Raw genomic sequence first — 18901 nt, forward strand, 5'->3', positions numbered from 1 at the left:
ATTTTCTTTTTTTTATATAACATAAATTCTCTATAATTTATTTACTATTTTTTTTTACTTATTTATTATTAATATCTTACCTTCTCTTCTCCATAAAATTTTTTTTTTTTAAATTTTCTATAATTATATCTGTTGCTTTAAATTTTTTTTTAATCTGTATTAACTTATGCTACAATGGATTGTGCTGCTTGATTTTACTCCTTCCTCATATGAGGTGGTAATATCCCCAAACTCAATCAGGTAATTGGCTTGTAGATACCTCTTACATATCTTACTTCTACTTTTAATCTATATACTTTCTCCAGCTGGGTCCTCCTCCAATACTGTCTCTGGGTATATTTGGTGTTAGGACTAAGGCTGATGGACAGGAAAGTATGCAAGTCATGATCCCCGCCTCGGTCCTCATCGGGGAATCTAAAAATGTTCTAATTTGGCTTGAGTATCCTCACAATGGATGCGATCGGATCACTACTGATACTGATCCAGACTTGTCCGAAGAAATGGTGGTGCTTATTCAGCAGCAAAAATCTAAAATACGGATCCCAATGTTGGAACGACAGAATACGGGATATCCAAAGAGAATCACTCCAAATCCAATCGGAAACTAGGAGAGTGTAGACCATGGTTGCTTGACTATCAGCTTATTTCGACCGTAGTCTAGATTAATTAGAGTTACGCTTTGATCACACCGCCGCCAAGCATAAATGGCAAAATCACCAGTGCTTCCTATTTCCACAATATTTATCTTTGATCTCAATACCCAGAATGTCTGTTTCCTGTCAGTCTAGAGCATATCCCCCGCTTCTCTATTTTCAAAAATCTTAAATACTTTTCATAATCCTCTTACGTTCTTTAACTCTATTATACTTCTGAGGTCATGAGTCTCTTCCTATACCTCATTCTCGATAGCCATTAACATAAGTCGTGGCTATGGACTGCAAAGACCATAGGTTTAACAAGGGCTGGCTCCCCCACTGCCTTGCTCAAACACAAACTGGTCCACGCCTGAAAGACCAGAAAAAAAGTCAACAAAAAGCATTGAATACGGTCCTGGTGTATCTCGAGGAATCCAGGTACTAAACCAATGGATAGGATATTTTCTGCCGTGGGCTGTGCGTCATTACAATGTCACCCCGACAAGAGTCGTAATACACGAGCACGGTTCTAGATCTGATGGAACCCACCATATGCACTTTTTTATTAAGGCCGGTGCCCCATGCCAAGTGCCTTCGCTGCTACATCTTTCTCGTACGCTATAATTCTACCTCCTTCATATAACTATATACGAACAATGAAGTGGACAACGAATGTGGCAATCCCTTTTGTGGGTCTCGCTCTGGCCGGTGCAGTCCTTGCCAGAAAGAAAGAAAATCTCGCAGCTAGAGCGATTCCAAACCTTTGCGGCAGCAATGGCGTCCCCGACCCTGTGTTTGGCACCTGTGCTTGTTACTTTTGCCCTGGTGGTGGCGGACAAGACCCTCCGATTCCTCTTTGCATGGACAGACACGGCAACGATTGTGCCAGTGATGTCGACCTGAGTACCTGCTGTTGCGGCTGTTGTTGCACCCCTTTTTCCAACCCTCAACTTCCTCCTTGCGCGCAGGTCGCCAACCCTATCCCCGAAGAGAATTGTGACGCCAATATGTGTGTCACTTGCTGCGACTGCCAGATGTGAGAATCAGAAGTTGAGAGCTCTCAGCCGTTGTATGGAGTTCCTCACTGAGGTTCAAGCTCGGCCGACTGTTAGCGGGTGCCACTCATTGAATACTTGTATACCAAATTGCAAGTCATATTGTACTATCTATGGTTTGAACTGTGCCATTCCCAAATTATGAAATATAAGAAAGTACACTGCAATGTCATTACTCTTCTAGCATAGGCTCCTGGGTTTGGCATATTAGCCACATTCTAAAGAGCAATGTGACAGCGGAATTACCCGCTTCAAAATAACTAACTACTAGTAATGGTGCCAGGTAAAGTTCGCCCCACCCCCACTACACATATTAATATAACTTCTGGTTTCCATTCCCCCTGCTGCACACAAACCATTCGGCCCATCAGCTCAATCTTCCTAGGCTTATCATATTTGAACCCGCTTCAGCCGCGGCGCCCCCCCCCCAAATTCGACTTCAACAAAGCAATCGCCGGCTGCTCATCTTTTCCCCCTTTCTGAAATGGAAGAATCATTGACACCCTTTCTGCGATATACAGAGAAGGACCGTCGGTGAGCTGACCCCACTACTTAACGGAGTTCCGATCCAATAATTAAACATAGTGGCCACTTACAATAGGTCTGACACACCTGCCTTTTCACTCGCCCTTCAAGGTCCGGAAAGACTGTCACGCACAGTCCCATACCTATTTCATGTGACCCTACAGCGGGTGGACGAGGTTAGCGATTACTGTGTCTTTGCATGGTACCCACAGACCCATGGCTTTGCTACCTCACACGGGTTCATTCTCCTTCATCGTACCGCGCAGGGCGAGCTGCACCCAGTCAAACTCCCCGAGTACACCACACTCCCTCAATTGGAACATGGGCACTTCTCCCCCTACAATAGCCATAAGCCCGGTAATGTCCAGCAATACTACGACGTCATTCCCGACCGTCTTATCCCATACCTACAGACGGGCGAGCGATATGTACTCTTCTGGCCCGGTCAACAATATGGCTCATGGAATTGGACCGACAAAGTAGAAAACTCGAAAGTCATTTTGCCAGGCGGGCCCTTCTTATCCTTCACGGTCGAGGACGATGAGAACAAGCCGATCGTGCCGACGTTGATCTCCGGGTAAGAATCTTCCTTACTCCTCTTCTGCTTGTACTACCCCAGAACACATGCTAAGCTCCCTATGCACCCATCTGTTTAGAGCGCAAGAATGCTCTCCCACTCTGATTGCAAAGATTGAATGTTGCCCTCGGGACCAGGTGGCTTTACAGAATGACCTCGTGCTTGCGACCCTTCATGTGACGTATGTGCCAACAAGTGGTAGCGGTGGTAGGCCGTTTACTTTCAACACGGCAGGGTTGACCGTCGGGCTCTGGGTGTGGCGGGATCGGTGGGTCAATCTGGAAGGGTTCGTCTGCGGTGGAATGTGGGCATTCGTTGATGACCCTGATATGCAAGTCTCGCCAGGCCGCGACGAAGGCTTTGCCAGTCTGCATCCAGGAGAAACATGGTCCGAGGTCTTGCGGCTTCCCTTGCTCACGGACATGGAGAGCAACGATGGCGGGGAGGCTCGGGTCGGGGAGGGGATTCGGTGTCTCTTCGAGGGCCTCCAGCTTGTCTGGTGGGTTTGGGGAAGTCGGGAGGACCATTTAGAGACGGCAGTCACAATTCCAGCCACGGGAAGCTGGACGGTACGGGAGCCGGGCGAACAGCCGAACGTGTTTATTCCTGCAGCGGCACCCGTGGATTTGGTGATTGTATAGAAAGAGCCGATGGGAGAAGACGATTTTGAAACCTGCTACATGTGTCATGACATGTCTAAGGCCACTCGTGGGTTATCTGAACTCTAGGCAATTCATTTAAGCTCCACGATTCTTCCAGATCAAGCTTTAGGATAGAGATATGTATGCGTCTATAATAGTTACCCGAACCTATCAGAAGTCCAGAGTAATCACATTATAAACCAAGAGCTCACTTCTATATATCCATTCCGGATCAAACTGACTCAAGCATGGCTTCATTTTGTTCAAAAGATCTGGCTACAGCATAGACAAGCTATCGTAGAAGAGACATTTCCTGAGCACGGGAAGTCCCGGATTGAAATTCCGCACTCGCCGCAAAAAGGTCCATACTTCTTGTGTCCCAGTGGCGTGATAGGCCCCCAGACGAAAGAAGAGCGCGAAGGAATATGTCCTCCAGAGTCTGCAACCAAGAATGCGGAGTCATACCAGCACGTCGCAGCGGGCGTCTACTTCTCTCGAAAATGCGGGATATTCATCCCCACGCCGGAGCTGCCCGTAATCCCAGTCAAGCGCGACACCCCAGCCTGTCCCGTCTTCGACGACTACATCATCTGGGATATGGATACGAGTGTTGCGGTCACAGGATACGTGCACTCTGGGGACTCGTTCGCGGCGGGCATGGGGACCGGCACGACCTCGTCGGATTCCTGCTGCGTGGGATCCGCCGGCTATGGATAGCTCGTGTACAATTCCTTGGGCGATACTGACATCCCCTTTCAAAACCTGGCGTGCTCGGGGCACAAGTTCTCTGGACTGCACGACAAGCTCAAGCGCTGGATGAACATTGATAAGACCAGCGTGGTGACGGTGACGGTAACGGTGGGCGGCAACGATGTCGGCTTTGCAGACATCATCACGCACTGTATCCTGCGGCGGCTGCCCTGGTCACTTACTTCCTCGGATAACTACTACTGTGCGCGTTATAAGGAGGCCGCTCGGGATCTCATGACCGACCCGAGCGACAAGGGCTTACAGGCCCAACTCTCGCAGATCTATCGGGATATCCTAGCACAGGCAGATAGCAATCAGGTAAGCTTGTGCATTACATTGCCTTTCAGGTAAAGCCCGCCCGCTAACCTGTTTTCGCTTCGATAAGCACGTCTATCTCTACCTTGTCGGATATCCCAAGTTCTCTAACGCCCAGACTACGTACTGCAACAGAGTCAATTTCAAATACTGGGGCGTGAACCCCGCCGATCCCTACACCACGCTGTCGATGAGCGTGCGGCAGGAGCTGAACGATCTCGTCGAAGACATGAATCAAGTGATCCAGAATGCGATCACGGATGCTAACACTCGCCGCAGATCCACAGACATCGCCTACGCGGACGTGGATGCCCACTTGGAGGGCCACCGTTGGTGTGAAGACGGGGTGAAAGAGCCCGACGTCAGAAACCTCACCACCCTTTTCTTCCTGAGCGGCTGGTCAGACATAACTGAGGAAGGTGCCCTCCAGGCAGGCCTCCTCGGACAACCAAGGCGACTATACTAGCGGCCGGCAGAGACAAACGACCCTGCCGCTGCCCGACGGTCATAGTTACAACACCACGCTGGTGGGAGCCAAATCGGACCCCGTCGATGTGTACTGGTGCGAAGTTGCCGCGACGGTCGTCAATGACCCGGATGGAGCGCTCGCGCAGATGGTGGCTCACGCCAATAGCGAGGTCGCTGATGGGAGCTATACGGCTCAGGATATTGGGTGGTTGAACCCGACCGGCCAGATTAAAACGTTCCATTCCCGAAGTGCACGTTTGGCCCTGTATCGCGATGCCATTCTGGACTTGATGCAAGATGATTAACTTGCTGAAGTCATCTTGCCGCCGTGACCGAACCCTATGTCTTATGTAGTGATGATGGACTGACAATGTACTTGTACCATATAGTACTGTACAATACAGTACGTTACATCCTACGCTCAAGCGGTGCGCATCATGGCCATCTACAAAGAATGACTTTGTAGCTAAAGATGGGTGTTCAAAATAGTGTGAAAAGTACAATAACAATTTTCGCGGTAGCAAGAAAGATAGTACTGTATTTCCTCAAGGTGTTGTTGCTGATTTTCTATCAGCCGGTTGCTCGCAACCCAACTCTGTGGCCACGTGCCTTGTATCTTTATAATTTGGTTGTAACACAGGTGGCCTACCCCCTGAGACATTTTTCTCTCCTCATATTCAATTCCAAGACGCTAAGATGCCGCTAAAATAGTGGCATGCCTCTTGCGCTGTCCTTATAATTCCGGGACGGGCAGTCTCTCTTCCGAACTTTTTCTTTATCGTCTGCAGCCCACAGCAGCCCACAGCAGCCCACAGCAGCCCACAGCAGCCCACAGCAGCCCACAGCACTCCACACATTTTGAGGATCCCACTCCCCAAATAATATAATCCAATGGGGCTGACTCGCGCTTTCCCTTTCAGTGTGTATGATGTGTTCCAGCCAAAGTGCCTTCCTCTTCGTGTGGTCTGTATTCTGTTGCTGACCAATGATAAAACCAGGATCATCCTTGCCCTAACCTGCGCCTCCTTCGTCCCCCAGATCAAGCATGTGTGGCAGACCAAAGACAGCCGGGGGATCTCCACGGCCTACCTGCTTTTCAACCTGCTCTGCATCACGGAGCATGTCTTCTTTCACTCCCTTGACATTGCCTATCTTTGGGATGGCTCCAGATACCTCTCGGCGCCGGTCTCTGTCTCCCCCTTGGACTGGGTGAATCTCGCTCAAGTATTAGGGGTGTGGGTATTGTCCAACGTCTTGTAAGCCCAAACCATCAGTCCCACCACCACAGCTCGCTGTAGTGCCTATCACCACCCAGCTGACTGCCTTTCTATAAATGCAACAACCTCAGCTTCGCGCTGTGTCTCTACTACTCCCCTCCGACCCGCCCCCATCGTCATCGTCTGCGAACCTTCCTGATCCTCGCTCTCTATTCCTTTTTCCTGCTGTTCACTCTGGTCCCGCTCATCTTGGACCTCACCACCGACCTCTTCTGCCCGCCGAACCATCCGCACGATTGCCTGATGCCGGAGCAGGACGAGGTCCCTTTCCTCCGCGGCATCCACTGCTACGTTCTTTTGCCCATCACGACGGTGATTCTCCCTGTTCTGGGCTTCTATAAGCAGGCACAGCGCCAGAGGCAGCAACGACACCAAGGTCAACGAAGAAGACAGCAGCAGCAGCAGGAGACCCGCGAACAGACCATGGTGATTCCTTCACCTCATTCCCCAGCACCGACCACCCCCACAGATCTTAACCGCCTCCTTGCCCGCTCCCGCCTTTTCCAGGCTGCTATCTTCGCGGTCTCAGCCATTCTCTGGATCTTCCGCTTGCCTCCAGGCCAGCAGGTGCGACCGTATGAACCCCCACCGCCCGATGCTCCTCTCCTGCCCCGGCCCTGGCTGTTGGTCTTCTTGCACTGGTGGGTATTCATGGGGTATATGACCGTCGATGAGGTCATTTTCGCGGTCGGGCAGGGGTTGTTGGGGTATTTAAGTCTACGGAAGGCGGCAGCAGCAGAGGGGAGAAGTGAAGGTGAGGAGGAGGCGGAGAGGAGGCTATTGTTGGGAGCCGCTGAGGAACGTTCCACATACGAATCTGAACGTTGAACTTTCCCGCAATCGCCGCATATAACGTTCAAGGATGCTGGATAGTGAGGGTGTTCTTTTCCATATTGAGATCACTTGCGCTGCCGAGGAGGAAAGGGAAGGGAAGGGCAGATAAGTCAGTGATCTCATCTGAAATGGATCAGATACCGGCTCGTTTTATATATAATCGTCCAACACAATGCGGCTAGTTGAACATGAATAGAAAATATTTAGACTTCCTAGGGAGCAGAGACAAGGGTAGGGACGGATCTGAGCTGCATCATCTATTCTTACCTATACGCATGGGATATTTTCAGGCGGGAAGGATTGAACAAGATTCAGCTAATATACTGGTAGCACAGATAGCCCGAACCACATAGACACAGTTCCAAGTTTTATATCGAAAGAAAATCATGGCTCTACCATTGGTGATCTTTTGATATAAATGGTTGGAGATATTTACTCTAGCGTTTACTTTGCCCGTGGCTTTAAGTGCATAGTGCAGCGAGATCACATCTGACCGTCTTCCCCTTACTAGGCCTGTCACTTATCTTGGTATTCATTACACGCAACACAGTCGCGGGTTGCCCAGGCATTGTTATATTCTGCCTGAGAGCCAACTAAGTAATCCCAATTCAACTTACCCGCCTTGAAATGATGCATGACCCGGTCATCTATCCCCTTTTCAAAATGACCTAATGATAGTCCAGGGATTTGATTGCCATCTCGCCAGCAAATCATATACAGTAGGGAATTCCGACGCACCGAGAATAGTAATCGGAAGACTTTAGGTGGTGCGAATGACGAGCAGGAAGCTGCGGACGCCATTATTGCCTCGGCTTCCGCGGAGCATGCAGCACGAAGAAACGAGGGAGACGAGTGAAGATACGCCTGCTACTGAGGGAGAAGAAGACGATGGAACCATGGGCAGGTTAACGGGCTGCCGCGCAGACCGCCCGCTATGGTTGCGGCACAGTAACGACGGAAGATAGCCGAGGCTGCGATGTACAAGGAGAACCCGCCTGGGGAGCAAGTACAAGAAACAATCTCTTGAGATGCATCTGGTCGTATTATTAATGTTGCGATGAAACGTGCCGATGCGCGCCAGGCAAAGGAAGAGAAACACGAGAAGGAAGCACAGGTGAAGGAGGCACTCATGGGTGGCGTCCAACGACAAGGGCGGGAAAAGCGCAAACATCAATCAGAGGAGGATAAGATCATGCCTGTAGGTTGGACCGTTGGGGATGAAGGTGTGGATGACGAATCGAGGCCTCCGGAGCGGTGCAATAACCCGGCTGCTTAATTTCTGACGAACAGGGGTCCCGGGAAAAGTGCTACCGGCAAACCGTTTTACAAAGGGGCATTTCAGCCGAATGATCGTTATGGCATTAGATCCGGCCACCGATGGAATGGGGTTGACCGGAGTAACGTCGGAAGAGCGTTCTGGAAGTTTTCTAACATGAGGGGCAGATGGATGAATGTTGTGTCACTTGTTACGTAAATTCACTATGCTATTATGCTCCCCTAGGTTTGTCTGGTGCTGGACACTGGAAATGTCATAATAAATCCAATATCTTGTTCACCAAGTGTAACGATGCCATGCCTTCTCCATAACCTTAACACCCTGACTTGTCGGCTGTAGACTATATAGCGCATTTTCCTCCGTGGCGTGTCCATCCATTATGGTCGCCAGAGTGGCACCTTTAGAAACATACACATGGGCAAAGCAACGGAGACCGAGGCATGTGAAAACATCTGTGATTATTAGTATGACCGTGTCACCTATGTGTTACTTACAACGGATGGATCTACCCTCCAGAACGTCGACATGCATACCAGTTAGTCGGGCGGCCTAGAACCTTTGTATTTGTCCTCCCGGCCCTAGTTAGTACAGATGCTAGCCATCTTCTTACCAGGTGATGATCTCTTCTAGCTACAGGTAGTAACCTCTAATTCATACTGAAAGGGGTCAAATCTTCACCCTCGTCTTTTGGTGGTCAGAAAGATAGTGAACATGGTAAAAAAAAAAAAAAAAAAAAAAGAATGAAAAAAAGGCCGGGATCATTACTGAGACCAAATCACACAAGAGTTTGCTATCTAATTTTGTAACACAGCGCTATGTGGGTTGAGAACTGAACTTCTCGTGTGATGGGCCGTGTGGGATCGGCAGTGAGATGTACTATTTGTGATTGGTCTGAAACTCACAGGAATATCGATTAGATTAACTCTGAGATCCTTCGGACTCTGAGATAGCCCCTCGAGCTAGAACAATCATGTAAGAAAATAGCCTAAATGTGGTGCGTGGATCGTCGTCAGCATAGGCTAAATTCACAAGGCTTAGACGCTTCATGCGGAAGTATACCTTTATTCTATGTGCATTTCATACCCTGAACTATCAATTTGGTAGTTGATAAAGCGAATGAATAATGAGAAAGGAAAATTTCTTTGTTATACGAAATGATCAATGAATTTTGTATATTCGATACATTGACAAACCAATCAAGCATTTACTACTCCGGCTGTCGTTTTGTAGTTCAGATTAACCGGCTAACTTTCCGAGACAGCGGTGGCTAGACTTTTATAGATGATCTTGATTTTCTGGTAAACAGCCTCTCGAGATAGTTGTGATCAACTGCCATGTCTTACAATTATATTGCCCGCCCAATGAAATCAAACGTCCGAGTGATCGGTGTTGGTTTTGGGATATACAAATCTCGGACAATATTCGGAACATACCTGAGCTGTTCATATTCCTACCCATTAGAACCGACTCTTGTGTTGTAAGGATCAACATAAGGTAGCCTCGGAAGTTGTTGATTAGTATTCCAAAACCATTAGACTGACTATATACAACGCAGATTCAAAGAATATTATAAAAAGGCGCATGATTCCCCTACTTCCGTTGTGTATCAACACTCACTCACTCAATCCTGCATAATCACTGAGTCTCCTACTTCTCTCTATATTCCAACACAATCACAATGAAGTCCTCTGTTTTCCTCGCTGCTCTTAGTGCTGCGGCTGTGTCTGCTGCCTGGACCCCTGGTCATCACCACAAACGCGCTGAGTCTTGCGGACAGTATGATACCATCGAACTGGGATCTTTCAAGCTGTACAACAATATGTGGGGCAAGGATAGCGGTTCTGGTTCTCAGTGTGTTGGTGTGGACTCTGGAGCCAATGCTAGCGACATTGCCTGGTATGCTACCTGGAGCTGGTCCGGTGGCGAAGGCAAGGTGAAGAGCTACCCCAATGTTGAATCCCGGCCTACCAACAAGAAGGTCTCCGACTTGAAGACCATCAACACCTCTTGGAAGTGGGCGTAAGTGTTCCCGTAAACTGGCTATCAGAAAATATTACTAATGATGCCATTAGCTATGATGGACAGGATATCGTCGCCGACGTCTCTTATGATATTTTTACCGCTCCTACCGCAGGTGGTAATGCCGCATACGAAATCATGATCTGGACCGCTGCTCTCGGCGGTGCTGGTCCCATCTCCGAGACTGGCAAGGAAATCGATACTCCTACTATCGGCGGTAACCAGTGGAAGCTCTTCAAGGGCACCAACGCTGCAACTACTGTGTTCAGCTTCGTCGCTCCTACTGAGTACAAGGATTACTCTGGCAACTTGGCTGAGTTTTTTACCTACCTCGTCTCTAAGCAGAGCTTTCCGGATGATCAGTACTTCCTGAGCATCGGTGCCGGCACTGAGCCTTTTGATGGTCAGCAGGCGAAGTTCACTACCACCTCCTATACCCTTTCCTACCAGTAAGGGCCAACTAAGGTTTCGGGGGCGGGGATTGGTCGAGGCAGTCAAACTGGCTTTTTACTTGGCTAAATCAAGCTTGTGAGCGGGGAGTTTGATTGAGGCAGTTACGCTGGGGTTTTACCTTTCTTTCAACTGTACTCAATGTTTTGTACGCTTTAGGCACTCACACTACATACATTCCTTTCTATTCTTGCGTGGATTTGTGGCATACCTAAATCTTCCTCTACAGACTTTCTAGAAATCGGCTTTACTATCTATTTTCTTTCTGTATTTCCCAGACCGGGCTTCCGCTCTTCTATAGGGATAACCTATGAGCTTGTCCGCGTGGCTCATTTGATCATTCTGAAGGCGCTGGAGATAGCCCTTACCACCAAAGACCAGCTATTCCATGTGATCTAAGATTGTTGCATTATTATCCCACAATAAATATACGCGACGTGCTGTCCAGCCACAGAAAACGTACCTCTAAACATACGGACTTTGGGACCGACAGCTTGGTATTCCAGGACTCCCTCGGTAGACTAAAGATTAAAGACCAGTCCGACCTAATAAATTATTCCCCGTAGAGTGCGAGAATAAGCATATCATATTGGTCAGCCATCGTGTGATACCATGATTCGAGCGGGAGCGAGAGGAAGGTGAGTTGAAGGAACGAATACCAGTTATATATTTTGCCAAGGTGGCTCGTGATAACCCCTTCTATCCATCGGCAATTTGTGTCGGAGACCAATTTAGCCAAGTATCCCCATATGACAGCCTATGAGTGGATACAGATTAGATTGGAGAAGATCTACGGAGCGTGGCGGATGGCCATGGCTATCAGCTGATACGATGGAACGAGAGAAGGGCGACAGCTAGAGACCCCGGGGGAAGGTAATATTTCTCCCAAAACTCAAAACTATAGATTGCAGAGATCATGGAGGTGGTCGTATTATTCTGGTCATGCATACAAATCACAATTTGGCAATGCTTGTTATAACTAAAATACGACCAAAAGTATTATAAACATAGGCCAGAGTAGATTATTCAATTTCCATATCCGATCCTAGCAGCATCTTGGTCAATGATCTCGGTTATATTACTATTACAGAGATAAATCTCATCAAACATGTCTTAAATCATGCCATTTCCTTTTAGGAAGGCCATAGAGTAATACACATATTTTCTTAACATTGCTACTGGGCTGAGTAGTATGGTAAAGATAGCGTACAAACTTGAAGTTGATATATGGTCATAGCTATCTACTAGAAAATTACAAACTCCAATAAGTATTCTAGCATCTTATATAGTATTTTAAAGCTTTCGTAGCTCTCACAAATATCTAGATATCTTGATCTGAACATGGTACCTGTTGCAAAGCATTTCATGGGTGGCCAAGACGGGAACTAGGAACGTTAAGTTATGCCGGAACATTATTAGTAAGAGGATATAACTAACTAGCTAGTTATGCACTCAACACACTAATAAAGTTAGTACCCCTCCGGCGCCCACCGATCGGGAATCTTAACTTGAGCATCATCCCTTGAGCAACAAATGCTTAATAAGATGAGGCATTTCATCAACCGCCAAAGCCCGCATGCTTCAGCTCGGCCTCGGACGTCGCTGGCAAACTGACCAGGCGTGTATCAGTTTCCAGCACCTGGTGTGGATCTTTTACTACGCCGGCCTCATCTACGTCCACCACGTTCTCGCTAGCGAGGATAGACACGGCACGCCAGTCCCGGAGTGATTCCGTCCTTTCCCATCTAGCTCGTCTCGTTGACAAGCGCTCACTTGCTCATGACCTTGTGTGGCCGCTCTTCATTGCGGGCACCGAGTGCCGCGGTTGTCCGCAGAAACAGGAGGTGGTGACGCGCGCGAGATCGAACTGAACCGACGCAACGTCTTGTCGTTTCTCCAGCACTTCTGGTGCTTACCAAAAGGTAGCCTAACCTAGACCCAGTTCATGAGACTGGCACCGGAGCAATGGATGCGTATTTGGTAACATCGCGGATCAGGCAGGGCAGGACTTTTGGATAATATCCTCCACATTTGATCCCGTAAGCTTGGCTTCCTTTCGGGCCTCCCAGAACCGGATGCGCCATATGATGTGGCTAAGGTAGATTCCCAGCTCAAGTACCACACTGGTCATTGGTAAGACACCTTCAGCATGTACTGCGAGGCAAGGAATGAACTCACACGACAATATACATAACCCCGCCCAGGATATCAAACGATCCTTGTGCCACTGTCGAACTCTGTCAGCATGTCGCGCGCCATTAGGTATATGGCAGCCATACCAAGGGCAAAAATTGAGAATAGCCCTCCCAGCGTATCAATGCACAAGAACACCCAATCTAATGCCCATGAGAACTCCTTTTCTTGCCCATGCGGAATAGAATCAGCACGTACTTATCCCAATTACCCGGCCTTGTCTTTTCCCCAGTTCAAAATAAATTGGTAACATGCCGCCGGCGAGAAGCACCGTGGCGATTGCACCAACCAAGATATCCGGCCAGGTGATGCCCTTATTGTATGGAATCTGCGACCACGATCGAATTAGTATGCAAGATTGTCATAAGTAGGTAGGACAGCTATCGTACCCTCAACGTCAGAATGAGGAGGGCCTCAAGTCCACCCATAATTGCTAAGAGACCAGCACATGCTAATGTGGCCTTTCGGGTGGAGTAACCGCTGTTGATCAAGTCAGTATATGGACACAAGTACATGCTACGTAGAGATCCTCCATAATGTTAGTGCCGAAACACAAGTAAGACTCACTGGTCATAGTGTAATATCTGAGCCCAGATGATGGCCGAGAAAGTGCCGAAGATCTGAGGCTGGATTTGCATAGGGAGGTTGACTTCCTGGCGTTCATGGTTATTAGCTAGTGACTTCGACTTTTCGAGCCACAGACAGTGGCAGCTCAGAAAGGGTAAAGGGGTATAAGTCACCTGTAGAATCAAATACACCCCCATGGGTACAGCACCTGGTGTTGCACTCGATGTTAACTATTACTCCTGCCGGCTGTCCAGCGCGATCAGAATACATATAGTATGGCTCCACTGCGCAGGGGGAACGGAATTAATAGTCCATACAAGCAGCCCATAGGAACCCCATTGCAGGAGGAAGCCCCTCTGTCTTCTTCCGTCGCCAGTTATACCATATTTGGGGGACAAGCTGAATACACCAGAAGACGGTGCCGATGGTGCCAAGGACATTGGATGCCGGGGTGGCGTCGGCTGATGCGGACATGGGCGCAATGCGAGGGGTCGGACCGTATAGAAAGAGGGAGGTCGAGCTGGAAAAGCCGAAAGACCACTTGAAAAGGAGGCAAATGCAAAGATTAGGCCTGATATTGTTACTCCGGATGCCTTTCTATCTTTTCTATCTGGCATAATGGTATTTATCTAGCATCTACTCGGTACTGTGTCTCCAAACTCTCGGGATCGGAAGGAGTGGGGCGCGCCATCACCCAAACAGGCAAGTCGGGTGAGAAAAAGATCGAGAACCCTCATCACCGCAGCCAGCCATGTCAAAAGTTATAGACATGCCCTCTAAGCTTTCCAGGGACACGGTATAGGTGATCCCCTGCATGGAAATAGATCAATAGTATCCACGGAGGCATTTACTCGCATTCTTCACAATCCCGACATGGGCTTGTGCTGACATGGTCATTCTCGGTGTGCTGATCTGGCGTCCTGATCGACCTGCGTTACTCAACAAAACTTTATCTATGGGCCGATCCCCATCTGTGTTCAATATTCGAGCACCTGGAAGAGTCACCGAATGAGGTACAATTCACGATCACAAGGAGCATGATCTTAAATAAGGTTGAGACACCAAGCTGTTGGCTGCAAGATCCCTCGGACTAATCCCACTGGTTCTATCCGCTTTTATGTATACAATACTATGTATGCCGGGCATGGTCGAGCTCGATGTTTGTGCAGGAAGGCGGCCGAACAATTGAGCGCATGTTTGAAAATTCCGCGTCCTTTCCGTTGAAAAGTTCGTGGTATTAGTTCCCTATTGAGACCTATGGGAACCTGATATGACAGAATGCTACGCCCGGTCATCTTCTCTCGGGTGATGGGTTATAAGTAGTTGGCTTTCAGATCGGCCCAGTGTTATCCCCGCGCATTGATGTTTGAAACCCAAGCTTCTTCCGGCCCTCTGGGAGTGGCCCCATTTTCCCCAGCGCAGTGACCCCTCCTTTGCTGAGTTGGAGGCCGTGGTCCTTTTCAAGGGCTCCCCATTCTATACTATATATTGCCATTGGAGGGTGCTATTCAATAGGAAAGCATTAAAAGTCTCTCACGTACGCTGGAAAAAGCTTGATGTAATGCCGCCTTTCCACAAAGAACAGCACTATCGCTGCCACTTCCTGAGACAAGGTGACGTCTTCCTACTTTCTCATCACCTAGACCAGACTTCTTTCACCCATTACCTTTGGACATCTTGGTATTTCTCACTGTCGAGACTATGCGGTGAGTTGGTTCTCGTAAGCCAATTCTTTCATACCTTCTGGACAGGATGGTGAACCTCTCAAGCCCTAGATTGTGTTGAAGCTCGGATCTGGAGTTTGTGCCTCCCCGTCCGAGGCCCACATTGCGTGGATTCGATCAATTTCCCTGTCCGATACCTCTGTCCGGGGCTGCATGGGATCGGCACATATAATGGATATAATGGAAAAAAGAAAAAAGAAGAAGAAGAAAAAACAAAAAAAAAAAAAAACGACTAGTGTGTAATAGATGAGGGACGACTGAGTAATGGGTGGGTCTGAGATGAGTTCAAACAGGGTCACCACTCGCTTTTAAGTCTTGAGCTGAGAAATTTCTAGATCTGTCGAGCCTGGGGTATGAAGTTCTAAATATGAAGGCATTGAGCTTATATACTCTTGATTAAAGGTAATACACCCCGGGGTTCGCAAGGGCACATTGTTTTGTGCCATCGAAGCACTGGAAACCAGCATCTTGTTATACCGAAGTCCTGATCAAGTCGATGGGTAGTTCCAAGCATATCATCCCTAAGTAATAGGCATCAGAGTTGATTGATCCTTGCCTAAGCGACTAGCAAATGGACTAACGAGGAACTGAAATTCCATCGAGGGTTGCTTCGATCTGCGGGCTCAGCCGCACGCTGGCGACAGTAGTCGGGCCCTAACTCGTCAGTACTAGCCACGCTCTGTATCCCCTTAAGTTCCGATCCAACGATCGGCATGAAGTTTGTTGATCATGTTTCACCTCTTAGCTAAGGAGGTCTGAATGCACCGATCTGCAAGTCAAGTCCCATATTCCCAATTTGGTCGTATTTCAGGCTTGGAGATGGGCAAACAATCGCCACTGGCGAATCCTCTTTAGTCTCAACTTTGGAAATCTCCTAAATCTGCAATAGATGACGTTGAACGATTGAAGTGCTCCTAAATTGTACTATTCACACTCCACCGGAGCTCCTCTCAACCTTCTGGCGGTAGCTAATACGACTCTGAAGTGCGTGATTGGACTATATAGAGTAGGAGTGAGTGCCCTCCCTGGTAGCTCCCTTTCCCTTAACCATCATTGTTCTGTTAAAGACACCTCTACAGACAAACTACAGAGTTTCCTCTTCCAACTGCTGTTTGATCCTACCACCACTGATCGCCATGCAATTCCTGCTCCTATTGTTCTTGGGGTTGCTGCAGTTGGCCTCTGTAGCCAAATCGGGCACCTATCTTGCCGGTTAGCCTGTCGGTGACAGAACATGAAAGGATACCAATTCAGTCTTTTAGCGAGAGATCGGCATCGCCAGGTACCGCTTGTTCCAGGCAGATGGGTTTATTTACAAGTATCAGCTCGATTTTGATGTCACCGAAAGACAAGGGGACTACGCAAGTACCTATGTGTTCTACGACGGTCCAGTATACCTAAGTGGTCTTCGTCACCGGCTTTCATTCCATGAGCTTTAACAGCGTAGACGCTTGGATTCAACAGGTTAAGGTCGTCGAGGATTAGTTAATGAGTGCATGTTGCGCCTTTTAGTGATGCGTGGCTAATGAGAAGCAGAATAACCTCGTCGTTCAGGCGGGTGACCACACTCTGCTTGATTCAAGCACTTTTCGGTCCTGACACATGCCATGAGGACAATTTACCATTGGGTCTGAAACACATTGAGGAAGAGAAAGGTTTCGGCACAGTAGTTATTGCTATGCCAAATGGAATGGACGATCGTGCTTTTGGGAGCAGTTCAGGGAATAGATAGAGATGGAGGTCACATGTTCATAGGGTCTAGGCTTCGCAATGAAAGTGAGTGAATTTCACGAGAACATTAGTCTGCTACGCAAGAGACACCTTATCCCGTGAAACTCGATCATGCAATCATTATTCAGCCTGGTGAGCTGGAGCAACATAGGGCTATCCCAATGCGGGACTCTCGATTACTGCAAAAGGGCGCGCTGCCTGAGCGCACAGCGAGCTAGAGAAAGCTACTCTCGCCAAGGGCTATTGAACTTAAAGTTGGCATGCAAAAGTGAATAGCAGCGACGTATGCAACCCATTTAAATTGCTCTATACCCGGCACATGTGTTCCGGGACCGGCCGTGCTGGATGTTCAATTCAATACTTTTCTCATCTCCACTAGACACTCCCCATTGGGTGGGTATGCCTCGAAGGTGATTTCTAGCCCTGCAAAGGCTGCCAGATCCCTCCACTCGGCACGGGTCCGCTCTCGGCCAGCATGCATCAAGATCATGGCGGCGTGAGTGGTCGAACTAGCTGCATTCTTGGTGAACTCCTGAATGAGCAGACGTGAAGTGGGAGCCATGACCCGAGCAACCTTAGCCAACAGCTTGATGGATTCGATATCCGACAAATTGTGAAGCACATGTGCCATGGAGTATAGCAATGCCCCTTTGACCGGCTGCTCGCTGGCATCCTCCTTGTAGTTCCACGCCATCTCTGTGACCTTGGGGACCACGCCAATGTCAGCGTTGTACTCCTGCAGGACGAGGTTTTCCTTCTGCAGCAAGTGTGGGTATGCCGCCTGCATCTCCAAGAGCAGCTCGCCTCGGCCACCGCCAATGTCCACTATCCGGAGCTTCTCGGGAGCTGTGGACTGCATCAAGCCGTCCAGGTCATATCCGAGCTTGCGGACGCGATCGGGCATGGTGCCCCAGCGGCCAAACTTGCCCGTCATGAATGTGTTGAAGCTGTCAAGGCGGCCGGTGTGATGCATGACTGAATACACATGTTCCCGGGCGAGCGAGTCGTTGCCCATGAGTTTATAGGCATACTGAAACGGGGTGTCACATTCCTGAAACGGATACTCGAAGTTGGTATCCATCAGGCGCCGCATGAGGAAGGCGGATGCCAAAAGTCCCTCGGATGTGCTGGGTAGGTCGAATGGCTCGCGGTCAGCTACCAGCGTCATAGCTCAAAGTCATGTCATGAGGGTCCCCTACAAGTGCATGGCTCCATGTTGGGCCGAGGGGGTATCCACCAAATATCGGGTGACGTCGTTGGCCTGGTACACATCGTCTGGAAGCAAGTCCAAGAAGCCAAGCCCTCCCATGAGGAAAAGCGTATCATCTGTAGAGTTGTCAAACCCGGTGAGCGTTGACCGGTCATCGGTGGACACGATAGAAACAACATACTGGCCAGAGATACCGCTTCAGCGGATCAGGTCACACGGTTAGCTACAATAGCCTTTCACAAGGGAAGTCATCGATGACATACACAAATTGGTATCACCATATCTTGTGCGATGAATGTTGCACACGTCTTGGGCTGTGGCGGGTTTGCCAATCTCTTGCAAGCAGCCGAAAAGGTCAAAATGGACAGCGACAGGCACGAACCCCAGAGCAGGAGCCTAGCAGCAGAACGTCAGAACGGCCACGAGATGGAAACTCCAAGGCTAATATCCCCCTGGGTTAGGCAAACAATCCACCTACTAGAGTGACGGTGCTCATCACCTTCTTCCCCGCTTCGGGAATGGGGGCATTCTGCGCAGCCGTCATGCTTGTGCAAATCAAGGGATCCAAGAAAGGCAGCTTTGGTTCAAAGTTCCAGTTTTTGGAATAACAGCCTCCCTGGATCCACTGTTTAAATATTGAGAAGCCCAGCCCGT

General features: G+C 48.9%; 8 protein-coding genes across 8 annotated transcripts; 5 read left to right on the top strand and 3 right to left on the bottom strand.

Annotated features, from left to right (window-relative positions):
* Positions 1-1214: 1214 nt before the first annotated feature.
* ASPBRDRAFT_438022 (uncharacterized protein) lies at positions 1215-1938 on the top strand (the record flags this gene model as incomplete). Its single annotated transcript, XM_067625062.1, has 1 exon — positions 1215-1938. A coding segment is annotated over one exon (461 nt), but the record flags the coding sequence as incomplete, so codon positions are not given.
* Positions 1939-2109: 171 nt separating this feature from the next.
* Positions 2110-3625, top strand: ASPBRDRAFT_39210 (uncharacterized protein). Its single transcript, XM_067624100.1, has 3 exons — positions 2110-2224; positions 2292-2792; positions 2872-3625. The coding sequence occupies exons 1-3, from the start codon at positions 2175-2177 to the stop codon at positions 3431-3433; spliced, it is 1113 nt and encodes a 370-aa protein (XP_067481368.1). The 5' UTR covers positions 2110-2174; the 3' UTR covers positions 3434-3625.
* Positions 3626-4249: 624 nt separating this feature from the next.
* Positions 4250-5271, top strand: ASPBRDRAFT_52293 (uncharacterized protein; the record flags this gene model as incomplete). The annotated part of the gene is made up of 3 exons (XM_067626873.1): positions 4250-4501; positions 4569-4897; positions 4929-5271. 3 exons carry the CDS (start codon positions 4250-4252, stop codon positions 5269-5271), a joined length of 924 nt encoding a protein of 307 aa, XP_067481369.1.
* A 586-nt stretch (positions 5272-5857) lies between these two features.
* On the top strand, positions 5858-7071 carry ASPBRDRAFT_192860 (PQ-loop repeat-containing protein; the record flags this gene model as incomplete). Its single annotated transcript, XM_067620537.1, has 3 exons — positions 5858-5889; positions 5965-6222; positions 6315-7071. 3 exons carry the CDS (start codon positions 5858-5860, stop codon positions 7069-7071), a joined length of 1047 nt encoding a protein of 348 aa, XP_067481370.1.
* A 562-nt stretch (positions 7072-7633) lies between these two features.
* On the bottom strand, positions 7634-8479 carry ASPBRDRAFT_667388 (uncharacterized protein). The gene has a single exon (XM_067628786.1). It carries the CDS (start codon positions 8246-8248, stop codon positions 7838-7840), a length of 411 nt encoding a protein of 136 aa, XP_067481371.1. The 5' UTR covers positions 8249-8479; the 3' UTR covers positions 7634-7837.
* A 1552-nt stretch (positions 8480-10031) lies between these two features.
* On the top strand, positions 10032-10819 carry ASPBRDRAFT_99612 (uncharacterized protein; the record flags this gene model as incomplete). Its single annotated transcript, XM_067629548.1, has 2 exons — positions 10032-10372; positions 10426-10819. Coding segments are annotated over 2 exons (735 nt in total), but the record flags the coding sequence as incomplete, so codon positions are not given.
* Positions 10820-12357: 1538 nt separating this feature from the next.
* On the bottom strand, positions 12358-14142 carry ASPBRDRAFT_667399 (PQ-loop repeat-containing protein). Its single transcript, XM_067628787.1, has 8 exons — positions 13900-14142; positions 13756-13790; positions 13583-13668; positions 13405-13495; positions 13214-13343; positions 13102-13158; positions 13001-13049; positions 12358-12945 (listed from the first exon to the last, which is right to left on the bottom strand). The coding sequence occupies exons 1-8, from the start codon at positions 14054-14056 to the stop codon at positions 12816-12818; spliced, it is 735 nt and encodes a 244-aa protein (XP_067481373.1). The 5' UTR covers positions 14057-14142; the 3' UTR covers positions 12358-12815.
* Positions 14143-17349: 3207 nt separating this feature from the next.
* ASPBRDRAFT_438143 (putative O-methyltransferase) lies at positions 17350-18874 on the bottom strand. The gene is made up of 5 exons (XM_067625066.1): positions 18726-18874; positions 18511-18643; positions 18429-18443; positions 18237-18363; positions 17350-18164 (listed from the first exon to the last, which is right to left on the bottom strand). Exons 1-5 carry the CDS (start codon positions 18789-18791, stop codon positions 17387-17389), a joined length of 1119 nt encoding a protein of 372 aa, XP_067481374.1. The 5' UTR covers positions 18792-18874; the 3' UTR covers positions 17350-17386.
* Positions 18875-18901: the final 27 nt, after the last annotated feature.

The sequence above is a fragment of the Aspergillus brasiliensis genome, assembly GCF_001889945.1.
Source record: "Aspergillus brasiliensis CBS 101740 unplaced genomic scaffold ASPBRscaffold_3, whole genome shotgun sequence".
NCBI classification, from domain to species: domain Eukaryota; kingdom Fungi; phylum Ascomycota; class Eurotiomycetes; order Eurotiales; family Aspergillaceae; genus Aspergillus; species Aspergillus brasiliensis.